The 26134-nt window shown below is 47.0% G+C and overlaps 2 protein-coding genes across 12 annotated transcripts in view; one reads left to right on the top strand and one right to left on the bottom strand.

Moving 5' to 3' along the window:
* Window positions 1-7575: 7575 nt before the first annotated feature.
* Window positions 7576-25724, bottom strand: NR4A2 (nuclear receptor subfamily 4 group A member 2). 11 transcript variants are annotated; one of them, XM_065931569.1, is made up of 8 exons: window positions 25498-25724; window positions 13780-13903; window positions 12430-13295; window positions 11527-11656; window positions 10945-11108; window positions 9849-10051; window positions 9280-9458; window positions 7576-9153 (listed from the first exon to the last, which is right to left on the bottom strand). In XM_065931569.1, the coding sequence occupies exons 3-8, from the start codon at window positions 13291-13293 to the stop codon at window positions 8897-8899; spliced, it is 1797 nt and encodes a 598-aa protein (XP_065787641.1). In that variant the 5' UTR covers window positions 13294-13295; window positions 13780-13903; window positions 25498-25724; the 3' UTR covers window positions 7576-8896. The 11 variants fall into 11 exon arrangements, 10 of the variants coding, with proteins under 10 accessions (XP_065787641.1, XP_065787639.1, XP_065787640.1 ...); XM_065931567.1 differs by having other exon boundaries at window positions 25315-25724; XM_065931568.1 differs by having other exon boundaries at window positions 25571-25723.
* Window positions 25105-26134, top strand: part of GPD2 (glycerol-3-phosphate dehydrogenase 2) — a 230765-nt gene continuing 229735 nt past the window's right edge. Inside the window, exon 1 of the mRNA XM_065931560.1 lies at window positions 25105-25165. The gene's annotated coding sequence lies outside the window, so the exon portion shown is untranslated. The remainder of the gene's footprint in view (window positions 25166-26134) is intronic.

The raw sequence follows: 26134 nt of genomic DNA on the forward strand, positions 1-26134 counted from the left end.
ATTTTGTTTGTCAAGTGCTATATTCTAACAAATTGTGTAATAGAGTAAGACTGTTTTGGCAGCCCTTTGACCATGCCAAGTTGGATACAGATAGTCTTCTGGAGAAATATCATGCTACACTGGACGCTCTAAGCAAAATCTATTCATGCCATTTGGTGGACTGTGAGAGAAGCTTTTAAGAAAATGTTCATAACAGTTAAACACTGCAGACCACAATACAGGAGAAGTAGGAGAAAGAGTGAATGGCTCGTGCATAGCCCATTTTTATAGAGTGGTCTGCTCCGGGCTGTGGCTGCAGTGAGCTTACTGATGTGCAATTTGGTTTTTCTGAGAGGAAACGTAGAAGCTGGCTAAAAATCAAATGACTAATAAAAGGAAATTCAAACAACTTGAGGAGCAAAAACATTTTTCCTCTTTGCTACCTTTAATATGACTTTCTCAGTGACATAAACAAATACAGCAATCATTCCCATTCTTTTCTTGGGCAGTAAAGCAAGCAACTCAAAACTTCTTCACACATTAACTATGAAAGCAATCAAAACCTAGTCAGAATAAAAAGCGATTATTCTCGTAAATAAGAAAGAAGAGCAATGCACTATTACCTCTACCCCACTATGATGTAGTCAGTTCTCCCCTGTAGAAGTCTAAATACAATATCTTCAACTCTCAGCAGAAATTCATAGTTTTGTTAAAAGTTGCTGAGGGAAATGGTACGTACAATCCTTCTCCCCAGGTAGCACAAGAGCAAGGCAGTTGGGATTACAGTCTTGGTTCTCAGTTCAAATTCCAGCTATTCCAAGTAGGTAGAAGCCAAGATACTTAACAATACCTTTGAGCCTCATCTCATTTGTAAAATGGAAGCAACAATTTGAACCTCACAGGTTGGAGTTCAGAGGATTACAAGAGCTGAGACCTAGCCTTGCAGCAAGACAGAGTTATGCATTGTGATTGAGGAATCTCAGTAACCATGGAAGTTACTCATCTGCCATTTGGTTCTACCTCATCTGCCATTTGGTTCTGCCTTTCCACGTTGGCCTGAATCTTCAAAGGAATCCATATCCCCTCAGCCTGGAGATGGCAGCACCCCTTTGGAAACAAGCCTGCCTTCGAAGCTCCTTAGTAGTGAGTGAAGTCTCTCAGTCGTGTCTGACTCTTTGTGAGCCCATGGACTGTAGCCTACCAGGCTCCTCTGTCCATCGGATTGTTCAGGCAAGAATACTGGAGTGGGTTACCATTTCCTTCCCCAGGGGATCTTAAATCAAACCCCGGTCTCCCACATTGGAGGCAGACACTTTAACCTCTGAGCCACCAGGGAAGCCCATAGTTAGAATGAAATAACAGGGGAAGTACTTTTCTGTGCGCTTTTTTTCCCCTCTTTTAATTTCTTTATGACATAACTTGAAACTGCTGAGTGGTCCCCATTAACCCAAGGTTTCCCAAACCTAAAGCCACCCTCCCCTTACAAAATCCTTTTATTATGGCTTCAACATCCAACTTTCATCTTAGATCTGCCCACCCCACCCCATCCCACCCCCAGCCTCCTTTATGTGCCCTTTCTGTTTGCCCTTATTGATTGCTTCTTTTTTCTCCAAGCCCATCCACATTATTGTTGGCTCCGTGGCATCCTGCATTTCTAGGGCATTCTAGTCCTCTCCTTCCCACCTCTACTGGCCTTCAGTTCTAGTAGATTTCCCTTCTTTCATCCCTTCAGTCCCCACTTACTTGATCTTTCTCAGTATTTTCACTATCTTTACCCATCCCTGTCTCTACCTATTTGCTTAAAAAGCTTTCCTTCTTTCCTACTGTTGGGCAATAAATGAAAAGACCAGGCACGTGGTGAATGGACAATGTGAGGGTCACTCCCCCAACCTCTCCCTGGCTTCCCCCAGGAAACTTCTTCACCGTTCACTCTCTTCCCAGGTGCTAAGTGACAGAAGGAAAGGGAAAGGGAGTGGCTTTGGGGGCTTGTCTCCTGGTCCTTAAAATGCCCCAATGGGGCTCCAAGCACTCAGCAAGCCAGGGGATAAAGAAATGTGGAATCTTGGTGCAGCTGGGGAGGAGATGGGGAACAAAAAATAAAATATACACAAAAGTGAAGACTAACCACAAAACCACAGTGCTGAAATTTCCTTATCAGCATCTCTCAGTAAAGGCAACAACCCCTCCTTCACTTCCGGCATAGACTGGTCCCTCAGCAGTGGCTCTCAGACTTTTTGCCTGAGACCCACACTCATAAATACAGTCTATGCTTGTGGCCTATCCAAAGTTTCAGCCAACAGTGCTTAGATATTTTACCCTTCGGCTATTCTGTGCAGAGCACTTGTGGTTGCTTGTCTGTTACTATATTTCTTTGGAAGAAAATTCTGATCACAACCCATTACATTGATTTTACAAACCACTAACGGGTCAGGGCCCTCAGTTTGAAAAACACTGACCTACTTGTAACTTACTGAGGTCCTCTCTACCTCGACCTCTTACCCTTTGCAAAGGTCTGAAAATCTGAGCTCTTTAACACGATCTTCTCTTAGCAGGAGCAGTCCCTCTAGAAGCCCTTCTAGCGTCCGATGGAGTTCTGCCCCTCGACCATCCTCTACTGCTCTGGGGAGTCTCTATCAGAAACTCTGACACTCTGGTTGTTAGGACAGGTGGCACGTATCCTGGAAATTCTAGTTGCTCTAAAAACAAGTTTAGATAGGAATATAGAGAAACAGGAGTATGAGAGATCAACTGGGGGAAGAAGAAACGCGGCGGAAAGCGTGGAGGCAGATCTCTCCGACTCTCCGGGTCCCTGCTCGGCTCTATGTCAGGTCCAGCTGAGCACGACAGAGGGCAACCGGGTCGAGGGCAGCCCGCACCCCGCAGTCGCCGTCTTCAGGGGAGGAAGAAGGGCTCCCGCCGCAGGCAGACAGGCGGACCGGCAACCCTGAGGCCCCTTCAGGCGCCGCGATCCTCTGGCCACCTGACGAGTCGCATCCAGCCGCGCGCGGGCCCAAGGCTCATAACCCGTGGGGACAGGAGACCTGAAAGCAGAGCCGGATGCTCGCGATCACTCCTCCGAGCTTCGGAGTGGAGAGCACACGCGCGGGGCACACGTGTGCGGTGGGTGCGGGGCGGGGGCGGGGGACGTTCCCGGGCCCTGTGGCTCGCAGCGCGGATGCGCCTCCGGCTCGCGTCCTGGCTCCTCTGCCACACCTATTTGTGCGCTCCACAACTAGGTAACAACGTTTTCCCCAGTGTGCGGGTGAATGAACGCTCCAGCCCCGCTCACAACTAGGGGAGACCCAAGGCTGACCACTGATCTGTGGGTGCAGAGAAAGCCGGAGGGCACGCTCGGCCGCACGTGCTCCCGCCCGATCGCACGGGACCTGGCCCCGCGGCGACTGGAACCTGTTGCTGCCTCCGGCCCTGGGGGACACGGAACAGCTGGGAAAGAAGCTGGGAGCAGCTGGGGAGGGCAGGCCGGGAAACGGAGGAAACAGAGTTAACCCGGGCGAGTTCGTTCTAATTGGTCCAGGGCTCCCCGGGCAAAGTCTCCTGGTGCAACCGGCGGAGTCAAATCCTGTCTCCAAAATGCAGCGGGCAGAGCTGGAGCGCGTGTCTACTCACATTCGCATCCCCGAACCACAAACAGCCTTGCATCTCTCCAGTAACCCTGGGACCTCAAACTCAGACCACGCTGGGAGGGGGCCTGGTGAGAAGGCGTGGGGTGGGGAGTAAGCGGCTGGAGTCTAGTTCTTCGGAGTTCTCCCGCCTCTGTCTGGTAGGCAGGGAGCGCACGTCGCGGCTAGGAGATAGGGGTGCAGCCACTTCCCTACGCCCCGGGCTGGCGTGGGGTGGGGCCCCGCTGTCATGCTCTGCGAAGCGCCCTCGGACGGAAGCGGGAATTTCCCTAAAGAAGCACCAAATTAAAGTCGGAGCAAAGATCCTGCGAGCCCCAGCTGTCATCTCCAGCCGTGCTCAGGAAACGGAAAGACCGAGTGAAAATGGATTTAAATGACAGCCTCGCCATCCTAAATGGTTATGCGTAATATCCAATTTGGGATTTCTGGTAAAATCAAAAGTAAAAATGAAAAGCGGATTTGCATGTGTTTGTTTTATTATTAAAAACGAATTACCAGAAAATGACGGCCCTGTTTGAAATTCTTATCTCGCTTCACTAGTAAAGTCAGCCAGTACCGACTGAACTGACAGACTCCCCCCCCCAAAAAAAAACGCAGCTTCGCAAAACGCGATCCCCTGCTTGCGTTCTGCCAGATGCACAGAGCTAGGCAGAACTTTTCCTCGAAGACTGTTGCACCGGATGCGCTCCTTTTAGTCCCTGCTGAGACCCATTTCGGGGTGAGGTGGGGGGGGGGGGGATGGGTCGGTTGACTGCGCGTTGGCTGGGACCCCGACTCCATCCCTCCCCGTGGGACTCTAAAAGCGAGTCAAGTCCCACTCGCGGAGTGCACCGGAGACTTAGACGGCTGAGAAATTTCCAGGCGCGCCCAGTGACCGTTCCTATTCCCGAATGAATAGCGGGCACAGGTGTGGCTGGAGGAAGACTTAAAACCCCTTTCGGAGGAGAATGTTTGAGATACTGACTCCCAGACCTCTTGTTCAGTCGACAAAATAAAACTGGAAAAAAACAAGTTTTTAGATCTGCAGGACTAGATACCTTCTAACCCCCCCACCCCCCCCGCCCACCTTAACAGAACCTGTCTCCAGTTTCGAGGTGACGGCGGGCAACACGGCTTCGAGACAGAAACAAGCACCTCTCTCGCACCGAGGCGCAAGGCCGGACGGGGAGACCCCAGCCCTCACTCTCCGCAGCCACCTCCGCGCTGCCGCGCCGCGGATAAAGAAGGAAACCCACGCAAAGACGGAGTTAAGCAGGGAGATGGTGGCGCACAGATGCGCAGCTCTCGAGAAGCTTGGAAAAGTGTCGTGGTATCGAAGGGTCGGACGCGACTGAGCGACTGACCTGAACTGAACTGAATCGCCATCCGGGATAGGGCCTAGGGGGATGGATATATACCCTTAACTGGAAAACTCTGACCAAAATGTTACAATGAAATGAAACTTTTCCTTCACAGACTTCTTTGTGAAGAAAATCTTGCAAGTATTCACTGCCGATGCCTAGGTTTAAAATACAATTAGATAATTGACTATTAGCGTTGAAGCAAAAATAAAGCCGAGAGAGTCTCATAGCAAAGTGAAATTGAACCTTCAAGCGACATTCTTAAGTTAGCAGGAATATCTGCTTCTCCTTGTCCGGCTCCTTGCACTCTGAGAACCAATGTCCCATAAGACTTATGATCAGTTTGTTTTTTTAGTGGAGGGGGCACATCGATTCTCGAGGGATGGAGTGGAGCAGCAAAAAGAAATACACAGGATAAGGTCGTTTGGTGCCGCTGTCACTGCGGGGTGCTATCCGCTTCCGGGACCAGGCTATCTCTCTTGCTAGAATCAGGACCAGAAATTCAAACACTCTTTCCCTCTCTTGATCTCTTTCCGAAAGCGCAAGGTCGGATCGAGAGACTTCGGCAGTCGCCTGGACGGTAAAGAAGCGGAGCCCACCACGTAACAGGCGGTAGCGCTGCTCATCCGTGTTTGGTGTTGAGGGCAGCTCTCCATAAATTCAGGGCATTCTAAGCAACCCTTCACCGTGGGTCTAGAAACTGTGAAGACTAAAAAATTAGACCTTCTTTCAGAGCTGAGAAGTGTCTGGTCATGTCTTCTAACAATGATAAAACATTTTTCATTGCTGAAACGACACACAACAACTGAGATTCTTAAGAGGACTTGGGAAGGGGAGGGTAATACGAAGCCCGCATTATAAAGTTTTCATCTCTTTCTAGAGAAGTTCCACACAACGTCTGTCTGGCAAAACAGCCTGTCTGTTGATTTTCCTGGCCTTTATTCCTAGAAAGACCAGGACAGGCAAAGTCCTCAACCTCACGGATCCCGGAAGCAGCAGGGGAGATACCCCGAGGCTCCCCCGCACAACCCGGTGCGCAGCGGGGAGTTGGAAATGGACTCGGTAACTGTGAAGCAGAAAAAGCACTAGCCACTTTTCAATTTAGGAATTACAACTAAATATACGCGGAGCCGGTTCAGTCTGCAAGTGGACGCTGGCAGGAGAGAGTCACCCCTCCCTCGTTTCACCCCCAATTCTCGGGAGACGCACTACCTGATACCCCATTGGCCTCGGGTGATGCGCAGCCGCTGCCTTAAGGGAGAAGCTGCAACAGAGTTCGTTTCTGGGTTCAACTCTGGAGGATTCCGAGTCGGGATGTAATTGTCTCGGGGCTGCAGACACCTGGGAGTAGACTGCTGACGGCTCTGCAGACTCCTAGCATTTCTAAAGAGCTTTCTCTTTCTCTCTGCTTGTTAGTGGGCAGAAGTTGTGAAAAATAAAAGGAAATGGCAAGCCTCATCTTTTCAAGAAAGCAAGGGCGTCAAACATTCCGCTTAGTTTTTAATCTCTTTATGTGGCCACCAACTTTTGCCTCTCAGAGTTACCTGTAGAGTAGCGCATCACATGAAAATAACCTCAAATTATCACGGAGACCTGCCTTCTCTCTATTGCTCGACCAGCAAAACATGTCTTAAAAAAAAAAAGTAAGCAAAGGTAAACTAAAATTAAAACCTAAGAACTCTCCTGGCATTACTAACTCTGCATTTTAAAAATAATAACTCTTTTTGTCAATTTCAGTGACCAGGAGACCATCTGTAACTCACTAGGATCAAGGAAGAAAATCATCCCCATCCTACACTTTCCAGAATTTATGACTAGCTGGACCTCCAGGTCACTGAGAGGAAGCTGAGACCAAAAGTGACTTTACTACCTTTTTTTTTTGCCAAAAGTTAGTGCTGAGTTAGTGCCTAGATACTGTGGCATAGTTTGTTTGTACCTAAAAAGAACCAGAACCTGACAAATAGATATCTTATTCTTTATCCAAGAAACTTTTAAGACAGGTATATTATTGTAAGACAGCAAATTGAACCTCATCACTATTCACTGAAGGAGGGAAAAAGTTGTAAGAAATGTCTTTACTGAGTTCTGTCCTATGCCAAAGACCACTGACCCAAAGGGACCAAAATGCTCGACTCTTCCTCCAAGACCCTTTACAAGAAATTGGAAAAAAACAGAGATTATACTGTATACACAGATACAATACACTTCAAATCCGTGTAGACGGAGTCTTAAAAAGATACTTTCTAAACATTATGCAAGACAAAAAACCCAATAGGACTTCAAAACTGGAAAAGTTAAAATGCTATTGGATCTTCTGAACTTCTATGAAAGCTGCACTTAGCTTTCAGAGCAAAGTTAATAGAATAGTTGAGATATTCTCACCTGATTCTGATAAATGCATGCTGCCACACTGGAAAGTTCTGGTTAAGGAAAAATGTTCTGAATTCTCTGGATAATTAGTTCAATTTCCAGTTCCTTTTGCCAGAATAGGTCTAGGCTGTCAGTTTGAAACTCAAATGTTGAATAAATGACCTATCCCAAATCAATCTCCAATTCTGTCTATTGTATATTGCTGTTTAGTAATCATTTTTACCTAGCCCAGAAAGAAGACAAAATTCTGTTCATTTACATAGTTTATTGTTGTAAACATTAAAATTGTCTTTCTCAGAGAAAGAATTTATCAGGAAAAAAAATCAGCATCTCTAACTGTCATACACCATAGAAAAAAAGGCAGTGATTCATATCATGTGCCATACTGGAAATATACAAAGAAAAATACTACAGAATATGGCAATATTAAAATTCTTACTCAAACATAAAATAATATATTAACTGACAATCTTAGACGTTAAAAAAAAATTCAAAGTGCTCAGTAATTTCCAGGGAGTTATGTATATTATAAGCACTCTGGAAACGGTCAAAAGCTGCTGCATGCAAGTTTTGTTTAGCTTTAGACAACAAAATAATCCAGATATAAACTTTCTTTTATCAACATCAACGGTACATACAACACTTACAAACAAGGAATGTTGGACGGTGTTACAAACACTATGTGTCCCTTTTGTCAGGATTTTCTGATGTATAATACTTGTGCCCACCTATTTTACAATTGAGAAAATGTTTAAGCTCAGATAACTACCAATCTTTATAAAATCTAACAGACTACATAGTGTCTGAAATACTATTTATATAATATAGACATTACTGAAGTAGCAAGTGCCTATAACATTTTCAATCTAGAATCAACATGCTTGTCCCTTTTTTGTGTAGTTATTTCTTTTTTTTTTTTTTTGCAAACACTTATCTTTTAGAATTTGTAATATTTATTCATAAATAGGCACAAAATAATTTAAAAAGCCAAACTGCATTGGATAAATTTACAAGCCTTTGCCTTCTTCAACTCATGCCACCCACGTAACATTTAGTTTTACTATATATTACAGCTTTCTTTACAGCAGAAAACTTTGAAGTCTTTTAAAGGGCAATACTTGTGGGTCCCCTTACAATGTGTGTGTGTGTGTGTGTGTGTGTGTGTGTGTGTGTATTACATTTATTTTAACTGCAACAACCAAACGTGGCCAAATGTTTTCCATCATACATTAGCAATCTTCCTTCTGAACAATAAAATGATTTTTAAACTGATAATAAAAAGTTTATACCACAGTACTGTGTGTAGTCCATGTTCTAAATCCAAGATGCCCCGGAGCCAAAATGCCCTTTCAGGTTCTGCCTGCAGGTTAGGAAATAGCAACAGTTTTTGTTTTTTTGTTTGTTTCTGTTTTTTTTCTTTAGGGATCAAGGGTCAGGGTGTATGGAAGGGGAGGGGGCTGACTAGAGCTGAGACAGCTCAGGGGGATCTCTCTGCCCTTGTCACTTGCCCCCTCTGGACAGTTTTAGGTTTCTTTCCAGTTTCTCTGAAGTGCATGGAAGGAGGTCTTAGAAAGGTAAAGTGTCCAGGAAAAGTTTGTCAATTATTGCTGGTGGTGGTACCAAATCTTCCAGTTTCAGGTAGAAAATGCGCTGTAGCCCCTGTGTGCAAAGTGTACGGAGTTCTGGGAGCTTCCCCAACAGTTTGGATAAATAGTTGGGGCGGTTCAAGCCCCCATTATTGAAAGTCACATGGTCTTTGAGACAATTTACAATCTTGTTTTGCAGCTCCTCCACTCTCTTGGGTTCCTTGAGACCGTGTCTCTCTGCAGAAAACACAATCAGAAACAAAAGAGGAATGCACTAAGCAGTTAGCTAGCTGACAGGGCCAGGGAGGATCGGCGGGAAAGGAAAGTTCAGGAGGAGAAATGCCCTGTGCCTCTGGTACTGACCTGTGACCATAGCCAGGGCAGCAATGCAGGAGAAGGCAGAAATGTCGATGTTCATATTCTGCAAGTTGGAGGAGAATTCAACAATGGAATCAATCCATTCCCCAAAGCCACGAACACATTGCAACCTGTGCAAGACCACCCCATTGCAAAAGATGAGTTTACCCTCCACTGGGTTGGACCTGCAATTAATACCAAAGAGAGAGAGGGGAGAAAAAGAGAGAGAGAGAGAGAAAAAAAAAAGGCTAAACAACTAATTACTTGAAGAGCAATAAATGAGGGATTTAAGAGGTACCTAATTACCCAAGAGTTAATAAAACGTAGACCAGTGGACCTTGAAAGGGTTTAATTTCATAACAATCAAGAACGCCCCCTATCCCACCTCCATTCTCCATTCATATAAGGCGTCTATGCTCACTGCTTCCCTTCTCTTCCTTTTATCTATTCCCCTTTCCTTCCTATCTTCTCTTTTATTTCACATGTTCTCCTCTCTTTCTCCCTCCACCCCTTTTCCCCTTTCCCCCTTTCTTTTCCTTGATTCCTCTCTTCCTTCATTCCCAGCCTTCCATTACCTGTAGGCTAATCTCAGCACAAATAGTTCTAAGAAAGCCGATTCGAAAAGCAGGTCCTGGTCGGCTTTGGGCAGGTCAGCGAAGCCCGGGATCTTCTCCGCCCAGCCCCTGATGATCTCCATGGAGCCAGTCAGGAGATCATAGAATTGCTGGATATGCTGAGTGTCATCTCCACTCATCTGATAGTCAGGGTTCGCCTGGAACTGGAATTTCATTTTAAAAAGCACTTAATGAGGTTCTCTAAAATATATAACCCGTGAAATTGCTAACCTCATTTCTAGTAGGGGAGCCAGGTTTTTATAACAATTAAACCTCTCTCTGACCAGTAAGGAAATTAGATGTTCCGGGGCAATTAATTCAATTAGGGATGGTGCTATGAGGTCGCTGCTTTAAATATGTAAATTACCATTTTCATACAGACTAAATACAGTGCCAACCAGCCCTGGGAAATGTTCACTCTTATCTCCACAAAACAATTGACACGTTAGTATTCATGCCAGTCCCGGAGTGGGTCTTGAGCAGAATCACCCTTTGCAAATCTTCATAAAATTGCAGTGCCGTCTAGGTTGCCCGGCATACTTCCTCCAATTAAAGTCCACACATTCCTCATAGCTGGGGTAAAAGAAGAATCTGACCACTTGATTCCCCCACCCACTGCCATTCCTGACACCCCCTTGCTTCCCCTTCCCCAAGCCCAAGCAGGTGTCCCTCTTCCTGACAGCACCAGAGAAGGAGGGGGTTCAAGCTTCTCCATGGAGGACTGGGGCTAGAACCCAAGTGGGGGCTTTAGCATCACCTCTGGTTTGGGCATCAGAGGCACTGGTGTGTTGAGTATGTGTGTGCACCCAAGTACTTGGAAGGGGCTTCAGAGAGATTTGACCACTGTGGGCCATCTTCTTTTCCTTCCCCTTTCCTGTCCTCATGTCCACACCCCCAGCAACACCATCTGTCTCCTGTGGCCCTGCCCAGAGCAGTGAAGCCAGAACCTTGCACGCCGCCTCTGTCCCTTGGGCCTGAGGGGTTACTGACAGGTGTGGGGAAGGGGTCCTGCCCATCTGTCGGTTTTGTCCAAATGAAACCCCCTCCAGCTTCTTACCCTGGAATAGTCCAGGCTGGTCATAGCCGGGTTGGAGTCGACATGGGCCCTGACGAGGGCACTGATCAGACTCACCGGGGGCGAAGGGGGAGAGGGCTCCTGTGGGCTCTTCGGTTTGGAAGGTAAACGACCTCTCCGGCCTTTTAAACTGTCGGTGCGAACCACTGCAAAGGAAGAGCCGGGTGAGCGCGGTTCCCCCAAACGGGACCCAGCTGCCGCCTGGACCCCTCCCGAGGGAAGGCCACAGCCGCCGGGGGCGCCCCTGCATCGGGCAGCTCAGGGCCCCACTGCTTGTAAAGCCTTTACTGACGAGAAGCATAAAAAATGCGGGGTTGTTTTATGTCTTCTTCCAAATGGGTCGTATAGTTAAAGGCGAGGAGGGCCTGGCGGCTTTCTCTTGGGCAGAATGGGCTGGCAGGCAGCCGCCTGGTCATAGAGGCCAGAGGCGGGTGGGAGAAAGCCGGAGACACCCTCCACTTCCCCCCGCCCGGCTCTGGGAAGAAGAAATCGGAGTTAGGATAGGGGCAGCAGTTTCCCAAAGGCGAAGACTGACTGGGGAGTGGGCCGTTTGTCCCAACCTACCTTCTTTGACCATCCCAACAGCCAGGCACTTCTGAAACCGGCAGTACTGACAGCGATTCCTGCGCCGCTTGTCCACTGGGCAGTTTTTATTTGCTAAACACACGTATTTCGCGTTTTTTTGCACCGTGCGCTGCAAAAGGAGACAATATAGGCCGGGAAAAAAATTTTTTTTTTCTCTTGAAAATCCAACAATTCAGGGAATCCAGGGACAATTTCTGAGAGGACAGGGTCCACACTCCCTCCCCATAAACAAACACATACACAACTCCTTTTTATTTTTTCCTTTTTCCTTTCTCTCTCTTTTCTTTCCCCTCCCCCAGGGCATTTAACAGAAGAAAATTGATAGCGTTAACATTTGAGCTAACCTTCCGCTCCTTGCTGTGTTTTATATGCCACGAGAAGGAGAAGGAGACGCTCAGTAAATACAAATTCGTGGGCATTCATATTATTTACATTCCTTAGAGACCTTCTCTATTTAAAATGATAAGATTATTCAATCAGGATGGCGAAATAAAGAGATCACTTAATTTGACCACAGGGAATTCTGTTCCACTTGGTTAGCTCAGACACGGTTCTCTGTCCTAACCAATTTCAATCTGAACCAAGAAGACAGCTCCTAGCACATGCAAATGACCCTCTTCCAACTCAGCTCCAGCAACTTCAGGCGGGGGGCGGCCAGGGTCGGTCTCATGTGGAGACGCGACCCCGGGTCTCCCCGCCTTCCTACTTGCCTTTCCCAGGCACACAGAAGCCCCCGCCACAGCCCAGGGGCGGCGGCAAGGCAGCTTCCAGGGGACCCGGGGAGTCGCCGGGGACCAGTCAGGGCCCGGAGCCTGCGCCCCAGCCGCTGCAAGCACTCTGAGGCTCTGGGCAGTAGGGGGCCCCTACCTGCCTCCTCCTCACCTTAAAGAACCCTTTGCAGCCCTCACAGGTGCGCACGCCGTAGTGCTGGCAGGCCGCGTTGTCGCCGCACACAGCGCACAGCCCTTCGTTGGAGGGGGAGCCCCGCGACGGCGGGGAGGGCACCTGCGTGTCGAGCAGCTGCGACGCGTGGCCGATCTGCAGGCCAGGGAAGCCCATGGACGCGGGCTTTCGGATGGGGTTGGGCACGGCGAAGGTCTGCCCGTCCACCACGTGGTGGCTGCCCGCCGGCTCCGGGTTCATGGGGACGTGCAGGGGCCCGTCGAAGCGCATCTGGCAGCTAGACACGGGGGTGCCGGGGGGCGACTGCTTAAAGGAGAAGAGGGAGAGGCGGGAGACCGGCGTTTTCCTCTGTTCGATCATGTGGGTGGTGGCCACGTAGTTCTGGTGGAAGTTGTGGAGGGAGCCTGGGTCGTCCCACATGGGGCTGTGCTGCACCTGGAAGCCCGGGGTGGTGGGCGTCGGGGGCGAGGAGGGCTTGTAGTAAACCGACCCGGAGTGCGGCATCATCTCCTCGGACTGGGGGGGCAGGTGGCTGTGCTGCTGGTAGCTGTGCATCTGAATGTCTTCTACCTTAATGGAGGACTGCTGTCCGGACAGGGGCATTTGGTACAAGCAAGGCGGCTTGACGTCGTAGCCTGTATTGTAGTTGTCCATAAAGGTACTGAAGCTGGGGAGAGAAGTGGTGGCAGTGATTTCAGTGTTGGTGAGGTCCATGCTAAACTTGACAAACTCTGGAGTTAAGAAATCGGAGCTGTATTCTCCCGAAGAGTGGTAACTGTAGCTCTGAGAAGCGGGGCTGGCTCCTTGAGGCGAGGACCCATACTGCGCCTGAACACAAGGCATGGCTGGAAATGAAACAGGGTAATATACACTCAGCCTGGTCAAGTGAACACTTTCTCCCGGGCTCGGCTACACCTGGAGCTACACCGGCAGCCCGCAGCGGTCAGAGAACGAGAAGGGGCGCGAGAGGAACGGCGGAGAGCGCGGTTACTGCAGATCGGGACAGTGCGGGGCAAGGAGAGGCTGACCCAATCAAGACCCTGACCTGGAAAGTTATTAGGGTCTCCATTCCCGGATATTTCCAACGCCTCCCCCTTCACCCCTTTCAGGAGCATTCCCGTTCCCATGAGCCTTTCCTCTGAAGCTCGGGTTCAGCGAGCTCAATCCAGAAATGAAGTTGAATTGCACAATGAGAAACTTGTTCCCGAAGGCGATGGGTTGGGGAAAAACTTAAGTTACAGGGTTTGCGGGGAAAGATCGCTCGCATTGCCCTATTTCTTGACGTTTAAGGAACTCAAGGGAGGGGGGAAAAAATGAAGTGGCACTAACCTTCAGCCGAGTTACAGGCGTTTTGGAGAAAATTAAAGGTGGACAGTGTCGTAATTCAGTGAAGGACAAAGTTTCCAAGATTTTTAGAAGAGCAGTGGAGAGCCCAGCCTGTCAGATCTCCTCCCTGAAATGAAGACACAGGAAGCCTTAGGGTGAATTTCTGGACTGATTTGGCTGGACATCTGTATCACTAGGCAGGCCCTTCTGTGCCCTTCTTGATTGTTTAATTAGAAATTAATGTGTAGCCTTTATCAGACTTAGCAGTTAAAATGAATGTGTAAAAGAGATGACTGGAAACAGAAAATTTCACCCATGGACTGTGTTAATCTTGGCTGAGAGAGGACTCTAAAGGAGCAAAGTTATTCCATGTACTTAGTTAATACTTATGATGAAATAAATTAGCCCCTTTGCTGGGTGTGTGTGGGGCAGGGGGAGGGAGTGTCATTTCCATTTTAGTTTAATTCAGAACTAAATAAGAAGAAACTAGGATTTAATAAAATACAGAATTGGAACCTTCTCCTGCTTTTTGCCCCCTGTGGTGAAATTGGCTTTTCATCTAGTAGAGGGTAAGGAAAGTAGAAGTCAAGAATATAAAATGTAAAAACAATCTCTCCCTCCACCCCTAGGAAGTTACAAAATGTTAGTAAGGCCTGGGGAGCCCTGAAGGCAATCTGAATGGAAGCATCTGGATTTCCTAAGAGCTTCTGACTGAGCACTGGGTTTGGGGATACAGGTGAATTGGCATTCACTTTTCCAGGAAATGTCTTTCATCTTTAATGGCCAAGGGGTGGAAAGAGGGGACCGTATTTTGTCAAGAGCATCTTAGGTGACTTGCAGAGAGAGGGAAATGCTGCTTTTCCAATATTGGCACCAGTGGTAGAAGAACCTCTCGGCATAGCAAGCTGAGCACCTTCCCTATCCAGCCTTGCACAATCTGCCTGCTTGCTGGAACAAGGCATTCTTCTGTCCTAGTAATTTTCAGATGTTCCCACTTGGAAGGCATTCTAGAGCATAGACAATTTTATTACTAATGAAAAAGAAAGCCAAACATCCAAGTCTCTTTTCCTCCCCCACCCCCCGCCCCCGTCATAATCTTGCTTCATGGAGGGAGAGTAACCAGAAAAAGTAGAAAGAAAGGGACTCTTGACCACCCCCCACCCCCAGCCCTTGACAGACACGCCTGTGCTGGATATTAACCCTCTGGTAATTCCGCAGCTTCATGACTACTCTAAATATTTTGTGTCTCTCTTTCTCTGTCAAACTCAGAAACAAGCGCGGCACATGTGAAAACCAGAAATTTTCAAGCAACTTAGTAACAGGTCACTCTACCAACCTCGTCTCCTCACTCAATACCCAGGAAACACGGGCACGCTGTCCACTAGCGGTGACACAGTTCCCAAGCAACGCATAAACTGAAGAACTTTCTCTCTCCCTGTCACTTTCTGGGCCGCGTCCAGGCCCCTCTTATACACAGGACTTGGAGTCTACGTGTCCAAAGACCTCAATCAATTCCTCACTAAGAGCAAACTTTGCGCACATTTCCGCGGGCAAGTCCGCAGCTCCCCAAACTGTGCAAGCTCCCTTCCACGTCCACCAATGAGGAGCCAGGAAACCTCTGCGGGGTGGCAAAGCGAGAGTTCCGACAAATGCCCTCTGGAGAAGCGCACACCTACTCCCCATCCTCCGGCCCCACTCGCGCTCCGCGCCTCCGGCGCCCACTTCCAGAGAACCTGCACCAGACAAACAGAAAGAAGAGACGTGCAAAAGAAGAAAGAAGGATAAAAGAACGCGAGCTGTGCCAGCCGCAACTACTCACTTAGGAGTTCTCTGTGTCTCTCTTCATTCATTCAACTCGGCCGAAGTGTAGTTCCTCCGGGAGTCTGGGTGGCAGGGTCGGGGAGGGGTGGGCGAGAGGGGCGAAGGGAATCGCGGCGCCGAGAGCGGGGAGGGAGCAGGGGAAGGCGGCCGGCTGGGCAGGCGAGCGGGACCGCGGAGCCTAGCGCGAGCCACCGGGCGGACTGGCCCTGGCCGCCAATGTGCCTTTGTTTATGTGGCTCGCGCTGCCGCTGCCAACATTCACCTAAAGTCTCCGCGCGTCAGCGCGCGTCAGCGGCCCGCCGCCCAATCGCCGCGCGGCCGCTCTCCCCAGACTCCTGGCCAGCGCTCGCTTTGGTATATTTCCGACCTGACGTCACGAGCAGGGCCGATTTTAAGGTGGGAACTGTTCAGGGTTCACCTTGGTAGCCAGCTAGGTTTTTTTCTTTTTCCGAAAGAGGTGTGACCTCTCCACTCAGGTCCGCGCAACCCGCAGCGCCTCGACATCTCACCTCACCTTCCCCCCACCAAACCCCCGCGCCACCGCTGCCGCCCGGCAGCTCACACGTGGGGGAAGGTGCAACAAAAGCCCGGCGGAAGGGAACCCAAGCGTGGGCCAGGTACCAGCACCTGGAATCGCACGAGATGGGGCGTGCCTGGCAGCGCCCTAACCTCATCCACCCACGGCTGCCACCCCCGTTAGCGGAAGCGAGTGCAGATGTCCCATGACACGAGACGCTCAGAGGGCTCCTACAATTGGGGTGGGATTTCCCTAGTCCAGTGCATCCCCCTTTTCTCTCTTTTCCTGTCCCTGGCCTTCTCCTCTGGCATATCCTACCTCCGCGCCCCAACACACACACTCTCCAAAGTGGAAGAGAGTAAGGAGGGCCTATTTTCTGTGTTCCCTTCTTTCCTCGCAGGGCTCATGTGCGAGGAAGGACGTGGTGCGTGGGGAGGGGAGGGAAAAGGCAAGGGTAACCGTAACCCAGCCCTTCAGGGACCCCAAAAGTCAGAGTGAGGCGTCGCCCTCTCTCCTTTCGCAGACAATGCAGCCGAGCAACGGGCAACAGGTGTGTTCTGCAGAAAGGTGCTGCAGTCTCACCTTTTACCAACTCTGATACTTCGACACTCCTGGGTGCCCATTAACTCCTGCCTTTCCACGAGTTTTAGGAAAATAAATCGACCCTCCTCTGAAGCCATAATCTCTCTCGAAGTCATAATCTGAGAGCCAAGGGGGCAAGACTAAACCCGGGGAGACAGGGGGCGGAGCTGGCTGGAGCTCTCCGAAGCGCAGAGGGTGTGGGTTCAGCTCTCTCAGGAGAGGGCCAGGCAGGCGGCCGGAGCTCGCCGCACCCTCGCAGTCGCCCTAGCTTCGGCCGACTCCGATTCGCAAGGCAATCCACCCTCCAGGCTGAGGGCACAAGGCGCTCTCCAGGAAAGAAACAGCTTCTCCCGGGAGTCAGCCCGCTTCCTGGTTCCTGGACTCGAGCTGGCCGGGCTTTGGGATTTCTCCAGTGGAGCTGGGGGAGCCACCCGGGGAGGGAGGGTTCGGGGGAGTCACCTGGGGAGGCAGGGTTCGGAGGCATTCCCTCCTCCGCCCGCGAAGATTTGCAGCCGCCCCTCCCTCTTGGTGTGGCTGACTTCCAGGCTGGGGGACCCCTTTGCACCCTTCATCCTGAGGTTCCCAGTACTGGCCAGCCGAAAGCGCCTGAGAGCTCTCAAAGTCCCGGAGCCGCTCAGTCCTAATCTTCACCCCCAGCCCCGCCTTTGCCTGCTCCAGCCGTCTCCTGCTCCTCAGCGGCGGGAGAGGCACTGCCATTAAGTGCCCCGAGGCTGCCCCGAGAAGCCGCAGGCTCTTCCGCGCTGCAGCCTCGGGAAAACCTACGTGACCACCTTAAGTTTCCCCCAGATGTTGCGACTGCCGCTGCTGCCGCCGCAGCGGCTCGGCGGTGCCCTAGCGGGCAAGAGAAAAAATAAAACCAGGAAGTGTGTGCGAGTGTGTGTGTGTGTGTGTGTGTGTGTGTGTGTGTGTGTGTCTGTTGGAGGGGGCGTGTTGTGGTGGCGGGTGAGGGTGTGCAAGTAGGGGGATGAGGGGAGGAGGGGGAAGAATAGCTTATTAGCATGAGCTGGGTAGCGTCAGCGCCCTGTGGGCAGAAGCGATTCCACGCGAACGAAAGGGAAAAAGTGAGAGTTTGGAGAGCCGGGGAGAAGGAAAGGGGTGGGGGTGGCGGTGACGCAGGGGCGCAGGCATTGACGCACCCGCCCAGCTGGGCCCAAAATAGCAGCAGCGCTAGCTCTGTGGCGCCCTCCCGGGTTCCCTTCCCCTTCCGCAAGGGAGCAGGGCGCGGCCTGAGGGTGCTTTCCTTGATCCCAGCGGTGGGTCAGGCTCCCAGCAGCTATTTTCAGGCAGTCGGAAACTCAAGCGCAGCCATGCTGGGGTGGCAGTTATTATTTTTTAATATATTTCTAGGAAGGCGGGGGCCAGGAGAAGTTTAAGGTTGTAACCACCACTCTCCAAACACAAATATGCAGATCTTAAGGAGGTGCATTCCCTCCACACGCTCCTCCTCCCTTAAACCATTTTAAAAAATAATTGGCTTCAGCCTGGGGTGAGTCTGCGGACAGTTTGAAAATTCTCTCCCAGTGAATGGAAAAGGTGTGCTGGAGTTCTTAAAGTGAACTCCAAGAAGACAAACACTGTAATATAAAGCATTATTCTGTCACAGCAACCTGTCGAGTCTGGCTTCTTGGTAACAGAGCCTTCGCTCAAGTCTTTTACGCACCCAAGATCGAAACGGAGTTTTCACAGAAGCTTGTTAACAAATTATTAGTAACTAGGAATGAATCGGATATAACATCAACATGCGAGGGGAAAGAAGTGGCTTTTTGGCCTTCCTTTCTACAATTCATGAGTTCTCTCCTCCTCAAATCCCTATTCTACAATAGCTGCTAGGAAGTGTGTCTTCTTATTAAGGCACATCAGAATAAAGACTGATAGACTCTCTTAGACCAATTATTGGGTAAGCTGTTTTTGGGGTTGGCGTTTTTGGTAGGGCTTCGATGTGCTCCGGGTGGAAAGGATCCGGCAGACATTAGAAAGTGTAAGAAAGAACCACCACGCTCAAAACACCAGACTGTTGGGTCCCCAAAAGATTCTCATGAAAGGAACAGGTCTCAGTAGAAGGGCCAATGTCTGTAATTGACTGATGCTGTCAGTAGGGGGCCTGACTCCACAACATTCAGGATGATCCATCACACAAATACACGCACAAGCACACACACACCCCATCACACAAACACACACACAAGCACACACCGTCATACAAATACACGCACAAGCGTGCACGCACACACACACACACATATCCCTAGTTATTTACTACTTAGGTCAAGCTCCAGGAGATCTTGCAGCAGGCCCAGACATTCATATTCTGCTGGAATTCATAAATAACTACAAATCTTTGATTCTCTTCTATTTTTCTCAAAAAGGGAAACAGTTTAACACTGGAATTAGGTTAACAATAGATTTTCTTTATTTCCGCCCACCCGTATTTAACTCACTGTTAGGTCACAGAGAGGGGGGAAAAAATCAAAATGGTAATAAAATCTTTCATTTTATCACCAAGCAGTTCAAACTGGCATATAGTTTGGAAAAAATGAAAGCATGTTTTAAAATCCTATGATTACATGTTTAAATAAATTATAGTTTAGAAGAGGATTCCTGTGGGTGTATTTGCTAGTACATAAGAGAATGCTTTTGTGCATAGAGGTTTAATTACACATATAATGGAATCAAAATGTAGAACTGAACAACCTTTTAGAAAATGTTCAAATGATGCTCTAGGCTAAAAGAAACTGAAATTCTGCATTTATATGACTGCAATCCTGCAAGATTCTTGAACGTAAATAGATTCTTGAATATAAGCTACTTTATAACTCAATTAAAATGACAATAATGTTTCTTTCAGGGCCCAGAATCTGATATAACTTTAAATTATTGCCATGTATAAATACATAAAGTTACCCTAAATGAAGGTCAGTATTTTTAACAATTTAAAATAAATGGGAATAAAAACTGATACTACCTGTAAGTAGCTCCTTTTGTTGAAACCAACCAAAATTACAAAATTATTATTTCTGTCAATATACAATATTAGATGACCTCAGAAAAAGCACATAGGAAAATAATATTGTCTTTTATGATATTAGCCAGTATTAAGCAGACCATATCAGTTATATATATAGAAAAAGTATTTTCATAAAAAACAATGTAAATACATACTCAAATCTAAATCTAAGCATTTTATTTTATGCAAGGCTAAGCAGATTATACTTAATAAAACTGAGATTTTTGATATGATTTAGAAAGCAAACATGGATTTAATTCTTAATTCTATGGAATCCTTAATTCCATAAGGCTTTTCTATAATAATGCGTGGGATTTATTTCACTATTTCACTATTCTCCCCAAATGTACTCAGAGTAGCCCTTAGCTCTCACAGTTAAAATATAGTAAACAGACACAACTGTTATGCTATAAGAATCAAGGTAACTTGAAGATATTTCATAACATTAGTTAATGGAATCTATGTTAAGCATAAAAATGAGATTATTTTAGGTTATATTTGGACAAATTTCATGTCATTTGTTGTCATTCAGTTTTATATTTGTGACAGAAAGAAATTTTCACTTTGAAAAAAAAAAATCTCAGTTTCTGAAAATACAAAATCATTTTTTAATATGGAAGGTTTCTGGTTATTTACTTTGCCATTTCACTTGCATTAAAAAGATATTAATCAACCAATCATTTTTTCCTTTTCTATGAGATGCCTAGAGAAAAAGTAAAATGCTTAGCTAGTAATTTACATTTTGGGTAGTTGTGGCTTTTACTCAGTTTTACCCAGCCCAGTTTTCACCCCAAATCACTTAATCCAAAGATTTTAAAAATTGTTTCTTACTTTGATACAGAACTCAGTTCTAGAAATGTGTAAAGATGTGCAGAAGAAAACAGTACTCATTTTTTCTAGAAGCATCTACTTGTAAATTAAAATTATAAAACTGAACATATGGTAAAACCTCATGCCACTCAAAAAGTATTTTGCATAATAAAAATCCTTCATCTTTTCTCTAATTCTTGATTCTCAGTAACTATCTCCTAAATACTTTTAAATTAACCACTTAATACTTTTTTTTGCTACTGTGGTAAAAAACATAAAAATTACCATCATATTTTTAAATGTACAGTTCAGTCATGTTAAAAAGTCATCCTGTTGTGCACCCATCACCACTACTCACCCCCATAACTCTTAATCTTATAAAACTCTAACTCTGTAACCATTTAACAATAATTCTCCATTCTCCCCTCCTCCCACACCTAGCAATCATCAATATTTTCTTATGTAAGACTTCTTCTTGATTAAGCAAGGAAGGGTTACTTTGGTTTTAGATTTCATTGCTAATTTCACTAAACATGGGAGTCATTAAAAAGTACAAAGTCCTGAAAGATGCTTTAAAGGTTCTGAGAATAAGGTGCTATATGCTAAGAAAATATCAAGGGCACTTGAAATTGTAAAAGTAGCTAATAACATCAGTAACCATCATAGTATTATGTAGGATTTTCTTTTAGTAGATAAAATACATACACTTTGCAAGAGTCTTCATTGTATGTAACAGCTAGCTAGTTTTTAATTTTACGTTTAATGATAAAATAACCACCTTTGATTTTTTTCCTTAGACTAACTGGAGTATAGGAACTTTTCAATTTAATAAAAACTGAAGACATGTTATTGTTATTACAATATAGCCCTCTTTTTAGCCCTCTTCTTCAACATAATTCTGCAATTAGCAAGCCTACAATTTTAACATTACAAAAGTAACTTATAGCAAGGACCCTTATAGTGATAAGTAATAAATCTAATTACCATATTCTTTGAATAGATGTAATATAAATTTCATTGCTCACTTAAAAGTTCTAAAGTTAACAGCATAAACTTGAAGTTGAGTAATTAAGTAATCCTTATATAGACACTTATTAAAGTATTTATACATATTATCTTAAATCTACATCTATCATTTTGCCAATTAAAATTAGGACTTTAATTGCAATTAAGTAATTTAATTGCCAATTGAACAGCAAAATTGCTAAGTGACTAATTTTAATGCCTATTTTAATTACCAATCATGACTGGGGAGGGAGCTAATCAAGTTACATCAAGCAGTACCAGAGTAATGATGTGAAGAAAAAAAAAAAAAAAGCAGAACAAACATTCAAGGCTACATGCTTTAAAAAAAGAAACATAAATAAATGCAAACACAATCTTATAAAGGTATTAAAATACTGTATTTCAATATCTGAATACAGAACATGAAATAGAACAAGAGTAACTAAAGAAGCCTCTGTCAATCTTCAAAGTAAGGAAAACCAAATCAAATTTTTATGTATTTACATGGCCCTCACACTAACCCAGATAAAAACAAAGCTGCATATAGTTGAGAATAAAAGACTGTTTCCTGCTTGGCTGGTTAATTATTTACAGATTGATAGTTTAAAAATACATATATATTTTTAATGAAAGGTTATAAAAGAGAAACAAGTTTCCAACGTAGCAATATGGGTTTTAAATTTGAAAAGCAAACAGGGCCAGTGCAGAGGGCCTGTATACTCTTTCCTACGGCTCTCCTCCCCACCCCCACTCACTCAAATGAAGTATTCTAATAGAGGCCTAATGCCTATCCATAACTTGTCCCACATTACCTTGAGAAAGGCGCAAATTTGTCCTATCTTAAATAATTTAAAATACATTCATAAGTAAAAAAAAATAAGAAAGCACCGAGGATTACATCACAATTAAAATTACTCAGAGCATGGGGAATATACCTTGTCCTGATAGTATTTCTTCACTTTCAATTAAAATGTACTTGCCAGCTCAAAATAAACCAGCAGGCAACCAGAAATACTAATGAAAATCTTGGCCAATACAAACACATTTTCAAAAGTTTTCACATTCAAACAAATTCTCAGATTAGCAGTATGGAAGGGCCATATTGAAAGAGGGAGGTGAAGTTGGGAGCTTAAAAATTAGAAAGTGATTCCCTGATAGACAATAACAATGCCAGTACTTTCAAGCTAGAGGGATCGCCTTGGCAGCCAGCCACCTCATCTAGAGTAACAATGGACATCCATCAAATCTTCACTTCAAATAAGTCATGATGCAAGATGCATATCTTGTTTTTGTTACTATATATGTATACTAAATACACACATAGTTTTTGTCCACAAATGGGCCTGAAATTATGAATGACATATGTAATATTTTAACTTGAGAAAAGGCAAATATTGCTGCTTAGGATTTTATGTACTAATGGGCTTGAATTGTGCAATAAAGCACAGCAGGACTTTGAGCCTGGCTTTTGAAGAACGAACACGTTAATAATCACGGGGCTTGACAAAAGCCCGCAGTATCTGCTCATGACAATAACAGCTTTATAAGGCGAGTTCTGTGTGACTGATTAAAGGACACACTCACTACCTATTCAGAAGTCATGGAGATGTAGCCATGATTAACAGCTTCACTACAGATCAAGGTTAAAACTCATTGAATGCTGATGCTACAGAGAAATACAATTTCAGCCATTAAAAGATTACCCAAAAACAGTCTCCAGTATGGGTTGTCATAACTCAGATATATCTTATTTTGTTCTGTATAAACTTTTCTATTTACATACATAAGATATTATTTCATAATTATCAATCATTGCCCAAACTCAAGCACTAGGTAACAAATCATCACCTATTACAAAAAGAAAAAAGGAGATGTTATCTTGTAATTTAAAAATGAATTATGAAACTTGTATGACTGAAAATGTTTTCAGACTATGTCTATTTTGTGTATTACCCAGTTTATCAGTTCACATGAATTAATGTGGTTTATGTATTGTTGGAAGCAAAATCTTTTAAAAGATAGAACACCCACAGCTTTCATATATCCCTTAATAGGAAAAAGTTTTTTAAAAGTTGTAGTATTTTACTTTCTTTACCCTTAAGTTTCTTGTCTTGCAGTGTTGCCTCTCTGTATTAGTGAAGGAAAAAGGAGGGATACAGCAAAAGACAACCATGTTTATAATCTGAAATTAGAGCCAGTCAATCATTTTATTAATCACCAGGATATTTTTTAAAAGACCTGGTAAATATTACAGAATCATTCTACTAAGACCTAACAGTGACTTCAGTATGCTGTCACTGACATGTTCGGAAGAAAAAAAAACAAACCGCCAGTACCACCACACACAGAATTCAACTTCAGGTACCCGCATAGATGAGGGTGTGGGTTGCCGGGGAGGGAATAGAAATTAGTTTGCTAAGGAGGTCCTTATATTTCATATTTCCGAGTACATTTTTGTAAGTTACTTTCCTAAAAATTAAGTATTAAAAAAACCAGAATTTCAAAGAGTTATTAAGTGGGTTTAGGAGTTATATTGAAACGATTCACAAAATAGATTTTTCTTGGGAGTCCATTAATTTGGGGAGTTCCGAAAGTATGGTGTTCCTAATGATTGCTCTTAAGTAACTAGCTCTGGAAATGGTATTTTCTATTTCTCCATACTCTCTTCAATTAGTATTTGGTCAGCTGATTGGCAATTACCAAGACAACAGTTTCGCTAAACTTTATAAGCCAGAGGTTGGGGGGGTGGGGGGAAGGAGGACAGTAAGGGACTTTCCAGCCAGAAAGGCTTGACAGAGCCCCTCACACTACAAATAGATGTTATAAAATTTGAAATGTAGCTCTGAAGTTCAATTCATACCACAGAAACTGTGGGATGCTATCTTCCTGTTGCTATAACGTAGCAGGTCAAGGGATATAAATTGTACCAGGTAATTCACTTTGCCGTTCAGAGAGTCATTAAGTTCCTCCCAGAATATACGTGATTGATATCCCTGGAGGTGAAAGGCTAACGGCACCATATGGCAACATGTTGCATTCCGTATGCTATCTGCCCATCCGTGCTTAAGCTGCCATTAGCAACATCTGTACCTAACGGAAATCCAGCTGCGCCGACGCCGGCTGACGGAATTGTACTTGGGGGGAAATCTAGCTTAGCGCCATTAACTTGAGACTCAGAGTCTATCTACCAGGACGGATGGAAGCTTTCACAATTAGACGAGACGACACAAATGCTTTATTAAAGTTTAATTTTGAACTCCCAATTAGCGAAACTGCATTACAAATCGATTGCAATTTCCTAGAAGGCACAGCAAGTTCTCAGCCTGCCTGCCACGTGCGAAAGGCTCCGGAGCTAGCTTGCCCAGCTCCCGACGGCTGAGAGGGGATGGTTCAGAGCCGGTCTCCGTGTCCCAGGAAGTCCCTAAAATCCTCGCCAGCCCCTCCTTCGGCGGGGCGGAGGCGCGGGCGGGCGAGGGGAGGGCCCCCAAGTCCCCGGCGAGGAGGGGGAGCGGGCGGGAGAGGGGCGGCGGCGGGGTGGGGGCTGGGGGCCTCTAGCGTCCCGGCCTCTCGGAGGAGCCTCAGCTAGTCACGCAGAAGTTTCTCTTTCGCTTCTCGCGCCACACACCCAGGTTGGCTTTCTGCGCGCCGGCCAGCGGGGCGGAGAGCGGGGAGTGGAGGGGAGACAGGAGTCCCAGAAGGGCTGCCCGGCGCCCACACCCAGCCCAGCTCCCCTCCCCCGACCCAGACAAAGCCCCGCTCCTGGTCCAGGATACGTTACCTGCCCGGCGCTCCCGGCCCCTCGGTCACCGCGTCCCCCGCTGGGCGCGCCTTGGGCGGCTCCCGCTCCCCGGGACGCACAAAGCGGTCGCCCCCGGCCGGCTAAAGCCCCCTGTCTCGTCATGTTGGGGGGCCAGAAGGGAAAGCGGGGGAGATGGAAGCGGTTGGGGCGAGGGAAACTTACTGATTAAATTTTTTAAAAAGAAAAGAAAAAAGCAGCTGGCGGGGCCCGGCCAGGGGCAGAAGAGGCCGGTTACCTTTCGGGGGGTCGCGGGCGAGAGGGAGGGGGGTCGGGGAGCGGCTGCCCGCCCCCCTCCCCCGGCCCCCAGCGGCGACGGCAGCTGCACACACAGAACCCCATTGTCGCCAGCGCCCGGCGCGCAGCCCCGCGGACTCGGCCCCGCGGCCAAGCGCGTCAGCGGCCCCGTCAGCCGGGCCGGGCTCCGTGACGCGCGCGCAGCCCGCGCTATAAATAACCCGCCGCCGGGCGGCTCGGGCTGCTTTCCAGTGACGCCGGGGCGAGGCGCGGGAGGAGGAGGGCGAAAGGAAACAATAAAACCGCCCGCCGCCCTCCTCCTCGGCCTCCCTCCGCCCTCGCTGGCCGCGCTCGGCCCTTCCCTCCGTACTCTCTTGTCCCCGCCCTGCCCGGAGCGGCGCGGGCGTTTGGGAAGGACCTAGCGGAGCCGGCGGGAAGACCCCGGGGTCGAGACCCGTCCTTCTCCCGGGCAAGAGGGGGGCCTCCTTCCTCAGCCGGGAAGGGGCTGGCGCCGGGAACTTGGCAACGAGTTTAGTTAACAGGTCGCCGAGTTACTTACTCCTGC

Source organism: Muntiacus reevesi, chromosome 3 (genome assembly GCF_963930625.1).
Source record: "Muntiacus reevesi chromosome 3, mMunRee1.1, whole genome shotgun sequence".
NCBI lineage: Eukaryota > Metazoa > Chordata > Mammalia > Artiodactyla > Cervidae > Muntiacus > Muntiacus reevesi.